Here is a 20,184-nt window from a genome sequence, read left to right as displayed (position 1 = left end):
GGTCCCTTCCAACCTGTGATTCTGTGACCGGTTGTGGCTTCACCTTCGGAGCCCTGGCCGGCTTTTAATATCGGTTCCTGAACGGAATCGATATTCCATCACTGTACCTGTGGGGTTTTTTTATCCTCCACCTCTAGTTAAACCTAGTCGCCCCGGATGGCCCCGCTCAGCACCAGCTGTAAAGGCTTTCGGTGTCAACCGCGGCGGGCAGCCCCAGTCGCGACAGGAGCAGCGCCGCGACACCGCCCGCCCGCCCGCCCGCCCGCGCGCACCCCGCCCGCGCGGCGCAGACCAACTGCTGCGGGGGGAGCCTGGCCGCTCTCCGCCGCCCTTTCCGCTCGGAGGGCCGGGGAAACCGGAGCCCCTCGCTTCTTCCGCTACGCTACCCAGCTCTGAGGCGACTCCAGCTGCCCGGGTGCTGCGGGGCGAGGCCCGGGCCCCGCGGTTCCCCCCCGTGCCGCCGGGCCGTGGTGGCGGCCGGAAGCGGCGGGCGGTGCCCGGCGCCGGGAGCTCCGGCGGCGGCGGCGCGGGCGGGCGGACAAAGCGGAGCGCGGCCGGGGCGGGCGGCGGTGAGCGGGAACGGGGCCGGGATTCGGGATCGGATTAGCCGTGGGGGATAGGGCAGAGCCGGGGATATCGCCGTACGGCCGGTGGCGGGGTGTCCGCGCCACTGGCGCGCGGAGGGGGGAAAGGATGGCGGGGGCAGCGATGATGGAGCTGGTGATGAAATTGCTGGGGAGCAAGGCGGGATGGAACGGGGCAGCCTTCGGGCGAGGGAACGGGGAAATGTCGGTCCGTGCCGGCCCCCCTGTGCGGCTTGGCCTCGGTTTCCCTAAAGGGAAAACTTTGCCGGGACTCTCCCGCCCTCGTTCCGCCCTTGCCCTCCCCCTCGGCGGGCGCGGAGCAGCGCCCGGGAGGCTCCCGCGATAACCCTCCCTTCCCTTGTGCCCCCCTCCCCAGGGCACTATGAACGAGGAGCAGTTCGTGAGCATCGACTTGGACGATGACAACATCTGCAGCGTCTGCAAGCTGGGCACCGAGAAGGAGACGCTGTCCTTCTGCCACGTCTGTTTCGAGCTGAACATCGAAGGTGAGGCTGGGAACGGGGGCCGTCCTGGCCCGCCCGGCTGCGGGCTGAACGCGAGGCCGGCTCCTCCGAAAGCTTCCGTCCACTCGCGGCTTTGGAAGCGTCTGCCGTAGAAAGTTTTAAACCAGTTTGTTTTCTAGCTCGTTTGCAGTAAAGGTGGGTGCTGCTCCTCCAGACGTGAAGGTGAGGCCCCACTTTCCAAAGCCTCTGAAGTGCCCTGGTGTTTATTCCATCTCCTGGCATTAGAGATCCGATGGTGAACTTGGGATCTGAATCACGTTCTGCCTGTATTCAGCGGCTTTGCTCAACAATTTAGAGGGCGTCTATGTAAAAAGCAAGCTTAAATTGCAAATTTTATGGCATAATATTCGGGGTTTTTGGAAGCAGATCGCTTTGCTTTCACTAAATCTGCTCAGAGGAATGAAATTTTTGTTTTCATAATTTCTTTTTGAAATTATGAAAGAAATTTCAAAATTTCTTTTTGTTTTCGTAAAATGTTGGTATGTGTAATATGATATAACAGAGTTCATTATCAAAGCTTCCTAAAGTCTGCAGATTTTAAAGTAGGAATTTCAGCCATCTTTTAAAAGACTAATCTTGCAGAACCATTTTGGCCTCCAGAATAGTATTTTTAAGATTTTAAACCTGTTTTGGTAAAGAATTTGCCCATCTTGTTGCTTTTCTTCATGCATGAATGAGCAGTAGATTATTTTTGTCACGTTTTTAGGTCAAATTGCTTGGCTTTGGAGCAACAAAGTAATTTCTTCCACTTACATAGTCAATAAGTGGTCTTTGCCAATGATATTTAGATATGACTACCCAGAGTAATTTATGTTGCTGTGAAGCAATTGAATATGAAGGTCTTAACAGTGTTACATGAGTATTCCTCTCATTTCTGATAGCAGACATTAGATTTTCGTTGCTAGTAGAGGCAGTGTATTTTAATCTGAACAATGCTTTGATACTTCAGTAGTAATTGCCATGTTTTTTGCTTTTGTTTAGAAGAGACATGCCTGTGTACTTGCACTTTTTGTTTGAAAGAGCAGCTGTCTAACCTAGGACAACCTGTCAGCCTGTTTGAGTTTTCTTATTGCTTTAGAATGTTAGGTTTAGACTTCTCCATATGGAGAGAGGATGTTTCTCTCTCTAGGGTTTAAAAGCATACCGACAGGATGAGAATTAAGTACTTCCATTACATTACTTAGCTAGTTTTGTGTTGAAAGTGATAGAACACATTAAAAAATTGCTGGATGGTTCCTGGGCTCTGTTGTTTGAGATAAGCTGTGGATTTGTCAAAGCTGCTTGTTATGGCTGTGACTTCACATAGTGATTGTGTATTTCAAGTGGAATAGGTTTGGGATTTTTTTCTCTAAATAGCCTTGATAGTAGGAAATACTTAATCTATGCAAAGCTTTGCATAATCTTCTAAATTTGCAGTTAATTTTAGAAGGAGGCTGCTTGGAATAGAATGGTGATAAAAGCTCCCCTGAAGTTACATGGGCAATTGCAATTCTTTTATTTTGCATAATAAAAGTGTATATGTCTTTGACCATGTTAGCATCAAAATACCTCAACTGCTGATAGTCTGTCTTTTGTGTGCCACTTTGAAAAGATATACTGTTACTGCTCATAGGGAGGGGAGGCTTAAAGGAGTCAGGGGCTGTGTCAGCAACTTTTTATATAAAGTCATTATAAGGCTTGTTAGCTGCATGAGTCAGCTCTTTACCATACCATAGGGTCACACTCTTCCTACATTTGACATATCTCTACACTCCTGTATTTTTTTGTGACAAAGACTGATTTTTATGCATCTAAAATAAGTCTTTTGGCAGCCGTGGGTACAGCATGAATTGGGTAATTCACTAAAGCACAGCCTTTAACTGGATGTTTTCACACTGACCTCCTGGTTATGTTTTAATGGAGTTTAGATGAATTAAAACTTGTTGAGCAGAATCAGCTGCAAGTTGCATCAGCTCTTGTAGATGTGTTATCCCACACTTACAAATTGAGTGTCGATCTCACTGATAGTTTGTCTTTTTATTTAGCATCATATTTAAAACTGTCAGAAATTAAAACCCGTACATATATTAAATATTTCAGGAAGTGAACTAGGCAACTCTAAAAAGGTACTCATGCAACAGCTAAGACAGGCTTGCTCATTTTTGGTGTTGATGTGCATGTGGAACTGCTCCCTCGGAGAAGCAGGAAATAGCTGCTGTTGGAGAGCAGGCAGGCTATTAGTCACAGCTCAGCATCTTGCAGGATGCTTGAGTACTCCCACTGTTCGCAGCACCCTGTTAACTTCCATGTGGTAAGTGCTGTCTGACTTAATTGGAATGTATGGCACCTCTTCCATCTTTCCTGACCGTGCAGTCTGCACCAGGAGCTGGGGCAGGAGAGAAAGGAGTATTACAGATGGATGTGCAAGGGCAAGCAGTGGGCTTGGCAATCTTGGGTTTGCAGTTGGACTCAATGATCTTAAAGGTCTTTTTTGACCTAAATACTTCTGATTTGTGAGTCTAGGTATGAAATTTTGGAAGTAGGCTTCCCAGTTTTCTTTTTTCAGTAGGGCGTCCTATTGTAATGCTTTAAGAAAGTTGATGAGGACAATTAAGCAACTGACTGCTTAAACCTGGACATGGAAAATCCATGTGCTGGGAAACCCACCTTGAAACAGACTTTCTCAAGTGTCTATGAGCAATATACTACAGAAATATAATTTTCTTAGTTGCACTTAATAACAGTGTAATGTGATGATGGTGAATCTTTGCCTTTCCTTGCATCTGTGAGTTCAGCAGCTGTACAGGTTTGCCTGCATCTCAATGGTGATGTTGTTGATTGGCTTGGGTCAGTAAGAGGAGGAATTAGAAATGGGGGACTTGGAGAGCATCCTCATCTCTAATAATGACTCATTACTAGATTAGTGTCAGACATGGCTCAACCCTTACTTTCTGACATTGGAGTGTTTATTTGTAACCTTTATTATGTTTGGACAGTATCTTGGTAATGTTACATAATTGGGGGGGGAAACTGAGTTTCTCTCATATTTTTTTATAGGGAATACTTTTATACAGAAAGCTTAATCTGTGGTCTGTCTTGATTAAATAACTGTTGAATTTCTGAATGAGTAAGTCAGTTACTGTGTCATAAAACCTTTGGTTTTTATCAGATATCAGGTCGTGATTTTTCTAATAGTAGGGTTTTAGTATTTTAGTGGAAAAAAATGATATCTTAGCCTAAATTGTGATTATGCTTCTTACTGAGTTCCATTAATTCACAGAAACTGCTGGTTTGAGTGTAACTGGGATGTCAGCTGTGGTGTCTATCCCAGAATTTATTCAGGAGTGATACATATGGATTATAGGATCTATTTCTCTGAAGCTGACTGAAAGAGTGGTAGCAAGGGGAGAAGAAAAGAGAATGTGGGCATCGGAATAACTAAAGCCAGTATGCAGGTTTAAACTTAATCCTGTTAAATTTCATCAGTGTTTCTTGAACAAGGAAAGAGCAACATGCTCAGGAGAGTTTAGTAGTTCTGGTCTTCAGTCTCAAAGGGGTGAGAACAGTGTTGTCTTTGGAATTTCTTGGCACTATTTTTTTCCTGTTGCACTGGCTCATCCGGCTCGTTTAATTTGAGGATTCACACTCAGGGAAGCCGAGTGGACTAAGCTATGTGTAAATACTTTTGTTGCCAAACTATCTTTTGTGTCTGAAGATTCATAGTCAGATGATATAACACAACAGAATATTAATGTGCTTCTTAAAGCTTAAAATCTGCAAAGTACTTATATGTGAAATACTAAACATTTTGAAAAATGGAGCTAATTATGGGCAGTGTTTTTAAAGTTCTGCATGGGGTTTAGACTATCCTGGTGAGGAGGATCTGCTGGGGTTTGATGTTGGCTTTTGTTTGCCTTGTGCAGATGAAGTAAACATCAGAGATCATGTATTGTTTGCTTTTCTGATTAGGTGTCACAGTAGTAATCAGTGGATTGAAACAGGAAGTATTTTAAATTCATATGTGACTGGTTTGCATAAGGCAGGAAATCACATGTGTGTTAGTTGAAACCAAGTTCTTCTTTTTAATTTCATTAGAATATGGGAGAATTATTAACTGATCTCAGCAGAGATACTGTACTAACAACAAATCTGCAGTGATACCTCAAGGGTGGGGAGAAATGCATGAAAACTCCAAAACACGCTTGTGTATGTGTAAAAACTGTCTGTAAATGTATACATCAACAAAACAAAATCCTCTTCCTAAATATGGTGTTTTGAAACTCCACTTGTAGCATCTCCAAGTTGTGGATGCTCCATCCCTAGAAGTGTTTTAAGGAGAGGTGAGATGGAGCTCTGAGTAACCTGGTCTGGTGGAAGGTGTCCCTGCCCGTGGCAGGGGGTTGGGATGAGATGATCTTTAAGGTCCCTTCCAACACAAACCAGTCTGTGGCTCTGTGTGACCGTGTATCCCATGTCTCACTGCTCACACAGCAGCAGCCAGAGGGTCCTGCCTGTGCTGCAGAGGGTGCTGCTTACAAGTGTTGAGGTTCCTTCCCATGGGAGGCACTGCACATGGCAGCTGTGTCCTGGGATCCTCTGGTCACCTGTGCAAATCCCAGCTTCAAGATCTTAATACTTGAATGTTTTCTGTTCGAACATCAAATTTGGAAGTCTATAATAATTATAACTTACCTTTACATTACTTTACCTATTGTATCTGTCTTTAACTGGGTTTATGCTGGCATTTCCTAATGAAGAATTATTTAAAAACCTTCACTTCCTCACATTCAAGGGTTGTAATGGAGACAAACGGTAATGGAAGTGGAAAATGTGATTGTTGGAGATTATTTTTTACTCTTTTGCTTGTCCAGTGCTGCTAACTACAATAACATCTTGGAGAATGCTGGCTGACAAGCAAACTGGCTCACTTCCATTTCTGTTTAGAGTTGAACAGCTGAATAGCAAAGGACAGTTCCAATCCCAGGTCCTGTATTGTAAGAGACAGTGCAAGTATTGGGCATCCATTCCCCTGATTTATGTTGAAGTAGCTAGGCTTCCATGGTCCTTTAAAGTGCTGATAGACTCAGCTTTTGAGGCAATTTCAGCATCAGGTGAGTGAATCAGTCTCCAGGCTGAGACAAGGATGTTATAAATAAGTCTGTCTTACCATATAGCTTTTTTCCTGTTAAGGTCTATAAAATCTTGTATAATATCCTCATTCTGTGTTCATTAAATAAATAAATAAAAATTAAAGCAGGGTGGGTTTAGCTTTTGCAATCTGTAAGCACTCAAATTTCAGTTTTTTTCCTTTTTACACTCTACAGAAGAATATCTCACTGAAATAAATTTTTTGTAAGGTATAGTTGAAAGAAAAATAGAAATCACTGTTTGATTTAATTTTGTTCAAGAATATTACACATCCTTATTTTTGCAGTGTTAATGAAATGATAAAGAGTAAAATAGATTATTCTGGCAATAAAAGTTAAAAATTTCTATCATTGCCCTTTAGACTAAACAGATCAGAACTTGTTTCAAAGTAGCATTTGCAGGCTAGGGGTATGACTCATTTCTGCAAACTTGAATGGACATGTGAAATTAGCTGCAGTTTCTGCTAAAGCTCTTAACTACAAATTCAAGTCTGAACATGATTGGAGATGCTGTTCTTACTCTGAATGCTGTATGAGTACCACTGAGTAATGTCAAGCTGTGGAGCTGGTTCAATAAGTACATTTTTGCGTTCTTAATGTGTGAATTTGGGATGTTTGTCCATGCAAACCAGATAATTCAGTATTTATGTTGCCTGTCATCATCCAGACTACAGAAATACCAGCTTAGGACTTTCTTCTAGGTCTGTTTAACTGATTTTTCTTACAAAGTATGTGACATAATATTTTCTGTAGTGAAGTTTTCATCAGAATGCATTGCTTTGTTTAATACAGTAGCAAGCTCTTCTTTGTACAGTAGTTTATAAGTAACATGATTTTTTAAAATATATTTTAGAGGCCAGCTGAATCTCTGTTCTGTCTGATATCTTTGTGCTAAAATACAAATGAGCTGATAGAAATTAAGTGGGAAGTGATTTGTGTCCACACTTGATGTATGGAAAGTACTGGCATTATCATATGAAAGCAAGGACAGAACTTCAATTTATGAACAAGATAATATCTAGTCTTTACAAAGTGTCTGGTTTTAGAAGTTAATGAATGGCATTTGCATTTTCCTTGTAGCCAGTCTAATAAATCATAAGATTTAACTCTCAAATGAAATTGCATATAAACCCTTAAAAATAGCAGTTGGCTTTACATCTTGTCAGGCAGATGTACTGGAGGTACACATTTCTAATGATCCTGCTTTTCAATGTTGGCAGAATTGTACAGCTGAAGAATACCAGGTTTTTGTCATTTAGAGATGTGGATAACTCGTTGCCTTAGGTTATCATGGGCTGCTTTTGTTTCATGTTTTGAACATGTCCTGGGATCTGCTTTTCTGGGAACCCCCTTCTTTCAGCACTCTTGGTAAACAGCCTATGCAGCAGTGGCTTAAAATAGATAGACATGAACATTTAATGTCTTGTGAAGCCTTTCTGTCTGCTGCAGGTTTTGGCCCTGCTCACAAGGTAAACCACACTGGAGCTCATCTGATCTTTGTGTTCCTAGTGGACACTCGCAGATGTCTGGGAGCTGTTCCATGAGCTGGCTGAACATCCCTGTTTACAGAGTGCTCCTGAGGTGGCTCCTGAGCCAAGGGGAACAACAGCTGGAACATCTAGGAACACACTGTGAAGACCAAGGCTCTGAAAGTGGGAAGCCACAGGCAATGGCTCTTGGCTTACTCTAGGATTACAGAAGAGCAGAGGTGTCTGTCACAAATCTCTCTGGAGTTCACTGTTTCAGTTGAGGTGAATTGAGGAGAAGCATTTCTTTACTGGTTGTGAAGGCAGGTCTCCACAGCTAGCTCAAACTGGAGACAGAAGAGGTGGTCAGGTATAAATCTTACCCATGAGCATTTGTAAATTCTTTAAAGGGGCTTTAAGTATCTAATGGTGTAGTACAAACTTATCACTGACTATTCAGGTGTCTACAAGTATTCCTGTTAATTTTAGTTCATCTTAGATTCAGGGGAAGATTTTCCACTTCAGCTGCTATTCACCATTGCAAAAAACAATTTGTTTACAGAATTCCATTAGGAAATGCTAAGAAGAGATTGCAGGCTTTCTTTAATGTTATTTCCAACTGATGGATCTGAAAGACCAAATAAGAAGTTTGGTTGTTTGTTTTTGTTAAAGAGAATAGCAAACAAATGAAAAAAACCCACTGGTGAAGATAAGCAGGTTAATGATCACAGATTTATTTTTTTCTGTGGAAGCATTTGTGAAGGATGTGGAATAATTTTGGTATTCAAGAACATTGCTTTTGAATTGGACTTGTTGATTACTATTATAATCTCCAAATGAGACAATTATTCTAGTCAGCTTTATATAAACATGAGCAAACGGTTCAGTTTAGTTCTGTGTCTTTATAATGAAGAAGAGTTATACATAATTCTCAATGAATCAGTTGGAAAGGCAGAAATAAAGTCTTTGTAGGTTTCTTAACCCCAAAAAAAAAAACAGAAAGTGAAAAACTTCAGATGGAAACTCAATTACTTTCAAATACAAATGCCTTAAAATAGGGTAGAATTTGTAGAGATGTGATTGCTCACCTGGTTATCTGGTAAATATTCTCCCTGCTCTCAGCTACTTTACAGTTATGAATAAATAGAAGTTATGAAAATGTGTATTAAACTGCCTGATTACTAGTCATGCATTTACCAAATTACTTTGTAGGAGTGGATTAGGACTCATGTTAATTGCCTTCCTTTCATAGCTTAAAAATTGTAAGTCAGAGTTTGGGTTGAGTTTTTTTTTGCCTAAGCATTAGGTACTTGTGTAGGAAGTCCTGTTCTTCAAGTCAATATACAAAGATATTGTTGAGTGAAGTGATACATTTGTATTTCATCTAGGACACAAGAGTTACTAGAATCAGAAACAAATAATGGATTGTAAGCACTTACATTGTTTTATGATTTGTCTGGAGGCTTGGCATCACCCTGTGAATCATGTGCACTTGAGGAATGATCTGTTGCATGAGCTTGTTTCCTAATTGCATTTGTGCTGTCTTAAGTTTTATAGATATGGTCTTCTAGATATTAGTGAATTTTGTGGGATTTTTTTATTTCTTTCCCTGCAGATTAAACTTTTCTTCTCTAGGTGAATGTTGGGTGGGGGTTTTTTTGTTGCTTTTTGAGGGTTTTTTTTCCTTCTCTGAAGAAATAAATATGAAGCTTAGGGCATACTTGGACATAGTCTGCAATCCTGTTCTTGAAAAGCAAGACAAGGTGTAAATGTACACATACCTACAAATGGGAATGGGGGAAGTTGATGGTTTTAAGATTTCAGACTTGAAGAACCAGACAAAAAGTAAGAAAGATTAAGGTTGATATTGGCAAACAGAAATACGGAGATGGAACTGAAACCCTGTGAAAGTCCCTGGAACTCACAGTAGCTGTTTATCAAAATTACAGTATTGCTTCTTGTTTTGTACAGAAATCTTCCCATGCTTTATTCATCTCTTGGTGTATAGTGTTGAATAAAGCAATAAAACTGAATCATCTTTATATATCACTCACTCCATGCCAGCTCACCAGATTGTAGCTTTTTCTGCAGTTGAAAGGAGAAAATATGAAGTAGTCTGAGTGGAGTATGAAGTCTTCCTGAAAAGAAATGGACATCTTTTCTGCCTCATAAATCTGACAGTATTGCCCACAACAGAAGGATTTGTTCCAAAGAACCATACCCTTACTTGCTGTAATTCTGCTACGTGATTGCTAGTTAGTGCTGGCACAGCAGCTGCTGTCCCTGCTTAGCTCTTCCAGAAGGTTATGGCTGATGTCTTCTGCATAGGAAAGGACTAATTGTCACCTTAGGACAACAGAGAGGTTGATGGTTGCTTTAGTTTTGTGTGTGATTGTTATAGTAAAAATCCAACCCAGTTATGTGAAAGCTGAAGCAGGTCTGTTAGCAGTTTGGATTTGCACATTTTCAGTTCCTTATTTTGTCCAAGATTACTTAGATAGGACCCCTTTGGGGGTTTTGCAGTGGAATAAGAGAAAGGAGTAGGATGTAAACTCTGATCTTGTATACTGGAAGCATTTTGCAATAACCTGCCCTGTGCTCAGAAAGAGGGACATTGTGGCCAATGGGTGGCATATAAATAGCAAAGCTTAAACTCTTGAAGTAGCATGGGTTTTTTCTTCTGTAATAATTGCTCATTTCAGGAGCTCTATTACTGAGTTCAGATAAAGCAGATCTCTTTGAGCAGCATGCCTCTAGAACGGGGAAGTTAGCAATGTTCAGAACTCTTAAAAGATAAATTCATCTGAAGGAAAGACTTGAATAACCTTGAGCTTAAGACTTGGACATAATTCAGTTGAGGCTTGATGAAGTCATGCTGCAGTTGTTCTTTTTTTTGTGTAACAATTTGTGTGTTGGCTATTTTGTGTGATCTCACACTCCTACTGGACAAGTAACATTTTTTCTCATTGAAATAATGAAGCAGCCTCAAAGGAATTTCTTTTTGTAATTGATACTGTCATTATTCTGTCATTTGTTGTACAGGTATGTTTGTTAGGTGGGTTCCTGGGCATTATCATATGGAAAATTGTGCAAAGCGTGTTTTTCAGCCCATTGATTATTTTCTGTAAGTAAAAGCACTGTGAGCAGCAGAAAAGTAGAATGTTGAAGAATCACTTGGGTAAAGCAAATAACATTGAAAAAATCACTCTGGTTTTCTAGGGTTTGTAGCATTGTGAATATATTTGCCTTATAATTTCATTTGACGGTGTTTGCACTCCCTTGATGGCTTAAAGATTTAAGTTTTCCATCATGCTACTTGAGTTAAGCAGGCTTGCTCTATTTAAGTGGTGCTGATAAGTCATGAAAACAAATGACTTGTCTTTCTTGTTTTCAGTAGAAATGTTTGTTGGGTTTTTTAAGTCTCTGTAAAGATAGAGAGGTAAAATAGCATTGCAAGTAGGCAGCAGATTATGCAGAATTTAAGAAAAGTTGGGGAATATCTGTTTGCTGAAAGAGATTGAAAAGTATTTTTAGGTTTGGAGTGAGAATCTTGACTGCCCGCTGAAAGGGGGCACGGAGTGTACTTTACTCCAGAACTTCCTTCTTAAAAGGTACCTCTGGTTAGTATGTGAGTTTTGTTTCTTCAAATAGTTACCTCATGAACAGAAGGATTATGTGTTTTCATGACTTCCTTTTTTCCCCTGCTGCTAAGAACAGAATAAATTCCACTGCTCTTTTGTTTCATTTTCCAGTTTTTTAGACATTTTGCCCCGTAAATTGTGTGCACTCTCAGAAAGTCAGCCAGAAAATAATGCATTTAAGTTTCAGTGCTGCCCAGAGTGGAAAATCAGCAATTGACAATGTCTGTTCCTGATGTTTGGACTCCCCATCTTCAAACAGCAGTTACCAGCAAGTGAGATAATCAAAATGAAGTGCTTGGATTTGTTTTCACAGCTTCATGTTAAAAATTTTACCTTTTCAGTTTTGAGACTAGTGTGGAATTTTGTGGCATTCAGTAACTGAAAAATGCATTGTATCATTTGTTAATGGTTTGGGGTGGGGAGATTACACTTAACCACAAGAATTTAAGAGGGTAAATCAGATAGAAGTGAAAGACTGACTTGCTGTACCATGGCTTTCTTCTAATGTCTATAAATGTCTCTGTTACCAGATTTTGTTTCCTGTTGCATTTCATGGTTTTTTCTTCAATTTAAGTTACTTTTAATGGCTAAAAGGATGGCTGCATTGGTTGGTTTAAGTTGCCTAGATTAAGAGATCCAGTGACATTGTTTGTTGGTTTAAATACTTCAGCATTAAGCACTTTCAACCTCTGGTTCACAAGTATATTATTGTTATTTGCAGTGACAAACTTGTAAGAATTGGTTTTCATTGTATTGGGAATCTCCCAAGTAATATATGAGGTACTGAGATAAATGACAAACTGTTCATTACTCTGGACTTGGATTCTGAATCTATTGTGTACATAAGTCTGAAGAAAAATAAATATCCACTGAAGTTGCAGAAAGTAATTTTGTACTAGGGCACTATTAACTTTCTGGAATAGTCATTTCTCATACCATCTGTGTTCACTCACCAACTGCATATCTTCACAGATTGTGTTCCTTTTTAACCTGTCAATCACTAGCAGTTACTTAGAGGTTTAAGTTACCTGCTGTAGCTATTTCAACAGTCTTTGAGGGAGGATGAGCAAAAAAGGAAAATAAACATCCATCTTGTGTGATGTCATGGTTTAACCCCAGTGGGATGGGGAGAGAATTTCAGCTTGTGTGTTGAGACAAAGACAGTTTCAAAGGGAGAGCAGAAGCTGCCCATACAAGCAAAGCAAAATAAGGAATTCATTCACTGCTTCCCATGGTTGGGCAGGTGTTCAGCCATCCGCAGGAGAGCAGGGCTCTGTCATGCATAACAGTGACTTGGGATGACAAACTCCATCACTCCAAACATTCCTCCCTTCCACCTTCTTCCCCCAGCTTTATACACTGAGCATGATGCCATATGGTGTGGGATATCCCTTAAGTCAGCTGGGATCAGCTGTTCCAGCTGTGTCCTTTCCCAGCTCCTTGCATGCCCCAGCCCACTTGCGGTAAGAGGCAGAAAGGGCCGTGACTGTGTGTAAGCCCTGCTCAGTGATAATGAAAACACGGCAGTGCAAATCCAAAACACAGCCCCATATTGCACTGTTGTGATCAGAATTAACTCTATCCCAGCCAAAATCAGCACACCTCAAATGAATTTCAGGACAGTTTAACATTGGCAAGCATTGACAGTATTAGAGCTTGTTTTCCTAGGTGGGCTGCAGGCTTGTACCAGTGCAAAATTTGCAAATTTTTTTGAAATTTGAGTTACATTTGACCACTTGTATGATACAGGCCTGCACCCTGCAGAATTTTGAGTTAGATTTGACCACTTGTATGAGACAGGCCTGCACCCTGCAGTATTTGAGCAGATGGCTCATAACATTATGCATAGAAGATGCGAGCTTGTATGAGTGCTGTCAGAATGCTCTTTAGGATCGTTCTGTAGCTCTTGCTGATACACAGTTGAGTTTATTTTACTTCTGCAGCTTATACACTTTTGTGTAGGGGTGATGCAGCATGTGTGGAGTTGTCAGTTTGCTTCATCTTTGTCACTGTGCAAGAGGCACGCATGAAGTCCTGCTCTAGAAATTACTGTGTACAAAACACTTTGCGTGACAAGGACTCAAGCCTAAGGGAAACTTCACAAATTTTGGACTCTGAGGTGCCCTTGTTTGCTTCAGTGTCAAGACTGTTAGTAGGAAAGCATCACTAAAGTTTTAGTTTTCTTGGTTGCTTGTGAGTAAAGATTTAAAAAAAATTAGCAGTAAGTGAACTTCTTTCTTTTGTGTCTTTACAGGAGTACCAAAGTCAGATCTTCTACATACAAGATCTTTAAGGGGGCATAGAGACTGCTTTGAAAAATTCCACTTAATAGCAAATCAGGACTGTCCACGATCAAAGCTCTCTAAAAGTCCTTATGCAGGAGTAAAAAATATCTTGAGCAAAAAAATTAACTGGATCATACAATACGCACAAAACAAGGATTTAGACTCTGATTCTGAAAGCTCAAAACCATCCCAACACCAGCTTTTTAGCTTCAGACATCAGACTGATAGAAAATTACTCCCACAGTTTGACTCCCCAGTACCTAGATACTCAGCAAAATGGATAGATGGGAAATCTGAAGGCATCTCGAGCTGCTCGCAGACTCTGCTGGAACCAAGAGAATCCACTGATTTCAGACTCGGTGCTACCTTCTGCTGCAGCAGCGTTTTGTGGTCCAACCACAGCCAAGTCCAGAAAGCTGAAAAAGCTGAAGGTGATTCACCTGCCAGTGTTCATAGGAGACATCCTCAACACAGCAGGGAGGATTGTGAGTATAAGTCCATTTATACACAGCCTAACAAGCAAGGACATTCTTTCAAACAGATACTGACCACTTCATGTCTCCACGGGGCATTGGTTCTTATCCTGAAATCCAGCATGTAAAAGCTGTGGGGGGAGAAAAAGCTACCTCCACCTGGCTGAGCAAATAGGGTGGTGTGGCTGGAGTTTTGGGGTTTTCTTGTTTTTGTTTCTGTTTTGGTTTTTTTTTATTTGGTTTGTGGGTTTTGGGGTGGTTTTGGGGTTTTGTTTTGCTTTGGTTTTTTGTTGTTTTGTTTTGTGGGGGGTTTTGGTTTTTGTTTGTTTGCTGTTGTTGTTTGTTTTGGTTTGGTTTTTATTTTACTCTTAGATGTAGCCCAGTGTGATACAGGACATCTCTAATTTATGGAAAAAAAGTCATTTCAATATGTCATTCCTGGGAGTTGCACAGTGCTGCCTGTGGAGGTGGAGGTTACTCAGCTCCTGCAAATCTCTCTTACTGACCTTGCACAGTGCCCTGAGTTAGATTTCACAAAGACCAGCCCTAAGCAACAGGGGAAATTAGAGGTTATATAGCAGAGCAAACTTGTGAAATAATCCTAATAGTAGCAGACTGTCCTTGTGCATTTTACTGGATTTGGTCATTGTGTTGAGCATAAGAAAATGTGAAGGCCCTTCTGCCACCATGTCCTCTTAAAGACTAGCAGAAGACCTGACCTATCTTTTGATGACTGTAGTGATAGTGAAAATAACAGAAAATTAGTTTTCCTGTTGTTTAAGAAGATCACTAGAAGAAATCTTTAGAAAAAAATAAGATATTCCAGTGATATTCTGGAATCAGGCTGCATGAAATGTGTTAGGAATAGATTCCTAGAGGTATTTGCTGTTACCATCCTACTTTTTAGTCAGTACTTGGTCCTGAATTGGTGTATGTCCACTCTTACTTTTGTAGATGAGGAAAGTAATTGGAGAGAGTTTCTGAACTTCAAAAGACCTGAGAAAGAAAACAAAAGCACTAATAAAATATTCCAGGGAAAAACAGGTGTTGAAAAACAAGGTAGTAATGGAATCAGAATGTCAGAAGAGTCAGAGAAAGAGGTAAAGAGGTACTGTAAGAAGCTGGAATTGGCTTCTTTAGTCTCCCTCTTTTTTTTAACAAACTGACATTTCTGTCCTTGCCAAGCTGAGTCATTTCTCATTTTTTATGAAAGGATTTTACTTAACCTGCTGCATGATGTGTCATGTTGCATTTGTAGTGAATTAGTAGCCTTAAAGCCATAAATCAAAACAGATACACTGGGCTGTTTGACCACCTGTCAGCTGGAGTCATAAACTGGGATTACATAAATCAGGACAGCATATAACAGAGGAATTACGGAAGCTTGACCTGGTTTATGGGGTTGTCTAATTGAAGTTAGTGACTTGGCATTTATCTCCAATCTTTGATTTTGGGATGGGAACATAAAGCTGCATTGAGCACAGTAACAGGTTTTTTCTTCTGTTATGACTACATAATGCAGCTTTGAGGCATTTTTGCTTGTATTTGTCAGTATTTATCTTTAAAAGACATTCATTCGGAGGCTCAATGATTATATAAGGTTTGTGTTTTAGATGAAAACTTAGACTGCCAGAATTTGGTGCCTTCTTACTGCAATACTTTTAACATAGCTGTCTACTGAAAACAAGTATTAATGGAACTGTAAATAGCTTGGGCAGTATTTCTTCAGACTTCACCTCAGCTCTGGATAGAATAATATTTTACCATTTAAATTAAGTGCTCTGTTCTTTCTCCCTTTCCCTTCTGTGTCAGAATTATGTGCCATGAAACAGTCTTGTCCCAAGACACATGGGACATGTGAACCAACCTCTCTGCCAGATGACAAAATGATAATGAAAATACTGAAGAATGGGGAAGTAACATCCTACCACTGGGTATAAAAGGGAGAAAAAATTTGACATTTTTAGCTGTTAATTACTATATTAAATTTGGTCAGCGTTTTCATGGTGCTTAAAGGATGGTATGGTGTGAGAAGGGACTTTTCAGGTTTATTGATAGCTGAAGGTGGGAAGGAGCACATTTTACCTGACTGATGGAGGAGAAAGGTGACTCTGTTCTATTCTTAACTAGGATTATGTCTTGAGTACCAAGTCTTAGCTACTGACAGCTTATTTGGTTTGGCAATACTGTCAGCAATTTAACAGCCCAAAACTGCCAGCTGTGAGAAAGTTTGAAAGGGAAAGCTTAGGATAATCAAATAATCCAGTGGGTAGCTAAAACCCATCTTTTTCAGAACTCCAGAATTTAAATTTGCCATGTAGGAACCTTTTGCACAGAGAAATCTCTGGGAAAAAAAGCTGTAGTGACATTTTTTCTCTCAAGTATTCAATGAGAGCTTTGCTAAGCTGCAGCAGAAACAGCTTTGCTGAAGTTTAAAAACAGTATTACAGAATTGCAAAGTCTTAAAGCTTGTGCCAGTGCCCAGTACCCCCCATGGTATTCAGATCGTCACTTTACACTGCGGTGACAAGGGCATCTCCACAGCTGGCATGGCACCATGTGTGTCCACTGCAGGGTTGAGGGAATCCCAGGAACCAAGCCAGTGCTTCCCTGCTGTTGATCAAGGGCAGTGAAGAATACTTTCACAGTTCTCTCCTCTGAGGCTTAATGTGTGTTTTCTGTGAGGATGATCAATGCACACAGCCTGAGATACAGAAGGACTTTTCAATGATACAGAGGATCTTGTAGTTCTCACTCAGGAGCACAGAAGGAAACCTATTTTTATATGCTGGTCTTCATATCAAGCCAGGATTGTCCTTCATCATTTGTCACTGAGGTACTCAGTGAAACTCTGTAAGTTATTTCTTTATGCATAAAGCACAAAACTTGATAACCAAAACAGGGCACCACGTGCTGAAAATTCTACCAGAAAGCTGCTTCTTGCACGCTGGGGAACATAGCAGGACTTACCTCAGAATTGTCCCCTTTTAATTGCCCACAGTTAAACAGATGTGCTTTCATGGATTACACTGGGAAAATCTTGTTTTGCAGTCAGAAGAGGTATAGTATTTAAATGTGCCAAGCAGTTCTGATTCTGGATTCTGATGCTGTTTTGGAGACTTAATTTTCCACTGTTTTGAAGAGATGGTTTTCTAATGGAGTAAATCCTTGTTTGTGTCAACACTAAAAAGAGAATTTTCAAACTTTCCTCAAATGACTGATAAATACTGTTGCCTCTGACTTACTGCCATGAATCTGTTGATTATTAGGATGCAATTAGGAGAAATCTTGAGAAAATAGGAATCTGCTTAGGGATGCTTATGTGACTTTGGTATTAGTAATAACAGATTTTATTGTTGCAGTGACTACAATGACTCTAGGAGAGTTAAAGCAACTTAATGAAAAACTGCTCAAGCAAATCCAGGGTGAGAATTTTTCAATACTCTTTTGTTTTGGGTTTGTGGTGCTTTGTCATAAAAAAAAAATCTGGTTCTAAAAAATAAATTTTGATTGCCTTTTTGTCAGTTAACTTTTTAACTGAAGTCTCTTCTTTTGCATGGAAATGTGTGATATAGAGAGATTTCTAGGTGCTTTTATTATGTAATCTGCTTTGGTGCTGCAAATAGGCCTGGTATTCTCTTTAAGAATTTGACTAGAACCATTAGTTCTGGTGCCATAGCACTGCTGATACAGGCCAGAGTCAGACTGATCCACCTTGGCTCAGGTTGTAACTAGAAACGAGGTGATGCTGTTCAGTTTGCAATGCATACAAAGCTGTGATGATGGAACCAGGAAAAGCTTTTCCCACAGTACAGGGACCAAGTGCATTGACCCAGTGCTGTTGTTGCAGAGGTGTTTGAGGAGCTGACACAGCAGGTCCAGGAGAAGGACTCGCTGGCCTCCGAGCTCAACGTGCGCCACATCGCCATCGAGCAGCTGCTGAAGAACTGCTCCAAACTGCCCTGTCTGCAGATGGGAAGAGCAGGGATGAAATCCAATGTTCCCATATAAAGGGAGACAACTTCCATCCCCCCTGGAAAACTGGCCCTAACAGAGCTGATAACCATTAAGTACAGCTGCACTCATGTTTAGAAGCTTTTGAGAAAACTTGGGCAGCTTTCTCTGTGTATTCATAATCCATGGGAAGTCTTATTCCACTTTGGGTTTAACAAAAAGGGCAAATACTTTGGGTATTAAAATCTACTGTAATAATGTTTATTCACATTTGAGGATTATTATTTTTTCCCCATAAGTGTGCATGAGCCTTGAAATTAATTCTGTGTTTTGTTTATAATAAAATTGTTTCTAGCAAAGAATGACCTGAAGCCTGTAAACCTGCCTCCTTCATACAGAGGACAAAATAAAAATTTGACTTTTGATCAGGTCTGATCCTTTTACATCCAAGAGAGCTTTAAGGGGAGGACAGTATTAACGAAACTCATGTTTTCTTATTTATTATGAGCAATATTTTATTATTGAAATTTTATACTAAATAAATATCACTATTTTAGGTACTTTTCCAGATCTCTTTATAAAATGTCTGAATTACTCTATGTAACATGTATGCCTTGTGTATGATTGTTTGTCTTTTTTCAGGTCTGTATCTTTCATGATACAATTTTAAAAATATTGTTTCCCAAAGAGATGAATTTCACATTTTGAAGAACAAACTCTAGTGGTGTATCACTTATTTTTATCAGCTTTATAACTGAAGAATTTGGTTCATGAGATGTTTAAAAAAAGCACAGCACTTGCTTTAAACTAAAAAAAATGATCCATACTTCGGTTTTAATGCATAGAAGTTGAAGTTGTTTTATATGTGTGAAATTTTCAATGCTGAAAAATTACTTTGACGAAACTCAATAAATTTGTAATATTACACTGCCTTGTTATGATTTCTTTATAAAGCTGGATCACACTGACAAAGCCTTTTAATTCTGAAATGCAAGCAGTAATGATATGTTATAAATCAGAACAACTTTTGCATTTTTTAAACTTAAGTCAGTCTACCATGACAGGAAATCTTAGTCTCTGCCAAAAATACTGCAGGGCTGCATTTGAGTAGCTGAAAGTTGCTGAGTTGCACTGAAAAATCTGGGGGAGGATAGGATGAGTGGAAGATACAGACACATACACAAAAAAAAGATGAAAGTTTGCGCTTTTAGTTCTTTAAGTGAAAATGGAGTAACTTCTATAGCTGGGCTGAAGAATGACTAGCATGAGGAAAGGTTTAAATTTGATTTTAAACTCAAGCTGAGAAATAAGCCAAAGTTCAGAGTAGCTTTATTGATTGGTCTGTGTGTAGTGATAACTGGGTATTATTTGTGTTTTTATTTTTTATTGTTTATTCCATATCCTCCAGCTAATCCAAAGTCTCTCCACAAATGCATGAATAGGGACTTGAGCTTGTCTGAGTATTTTGTGGGTCATGAGGGGAAAAAGTCAGTAGCATCATTCTTTGTGTATGTAAGTGGGCCTATGAGTAAGTAGGCATTAGAAAATCCCCAGTTTTAGTTGTCAGAAGATGGATTAATCTCCACGTGCAAGTCTGTTGCTAAACCTTGTTGATTCAGTACCAAGGTAAGGGTCAGGTAAGAAAAGTATCTCTGAGAAGGACCTGAGGATCCTGGTGGAGAACAAACTGTCCCTGAGGCAGCAGTGCCTTGTGGGCCAAGGAGGCCAATGGGATCCTGGGATGCACTGGGAGTAGCATTGCCAGCAAGTCAAAGGAGGTGATCCTGCTCCTTTACTCAGCCTCTGAAGTGCTGTGTCCAGTTCTGGGCTCCTCAGGACAGGAGGGACATGGATCTCCTGGAGCAGCTCCAGTGGAGCTTACAGAGATGATGAAGGGACTGGAGCATCTCTTATGAAGAAAGGCTGAGGGACCTGGGGCTGTTCAGCCTTGAGAGGAGATGACTGAGAGGGGACCTCATCAATGTCTGTCAGTGCCTGCAGGGAGGGATCAGAGGAAGGACCAGGCTCTGCTCAGTGGGGCCCAGCAATGGGACAAGAGGCCACAGGCAGAAAGAGATGCACAGGAAATTCCATCTGAACATGAGGAAGAACTTCTTTCCTGTGCAGTAAC

The 20,184-nt window shown here is 40.4% G+C and overlaps 1 protein-coding gene across 1 annotated transcript; it reads left to right on the top strand.

Moving 5' to 3' along the window:
- The first annotated feature begins 526 nt into the window (after positions 1–526).
- Positions 527–18,980, top strand: C1H21orf91 (chromosome 1 C21orf91 homolog). Its single transcript, XM_015642306.2, has 5 exons — positions 527–569; positions 961–1,090; positions 13,596–14,111; positions 17,462–17,524; positions 17,950–18,980. Exons 2-5 carry the CDS (start codon positions 967–969, stop codon positions 18,108–18,110), a joined length of 864 nt encoding a protein of 287 aa, XP_015497792.1. The 5' UTR covers positions 527–569; positions 961–966; the 3' UTR covers positions 18,111–18,980.
- The last annotated feature ends 1,204 nt before the right edge of the window (positions 18,981–20,184 follow it).

The sequence above is a fragment of the Parus major genome, chromosome 1 (assembly GCF_001522545.3).
Source record: "Parus major isolate Abel chromosome 1, Parus_major1.1, whole genome shotgun sequence".
Lineage (NCBI taxonomy): Eukaryota > Metazoa > Chordata > Aves > Passeriformes > Paridae > Parus > Parus major.
This window is presented reverse-complemented; position numbering and strand designations above follow the sequence as displayed.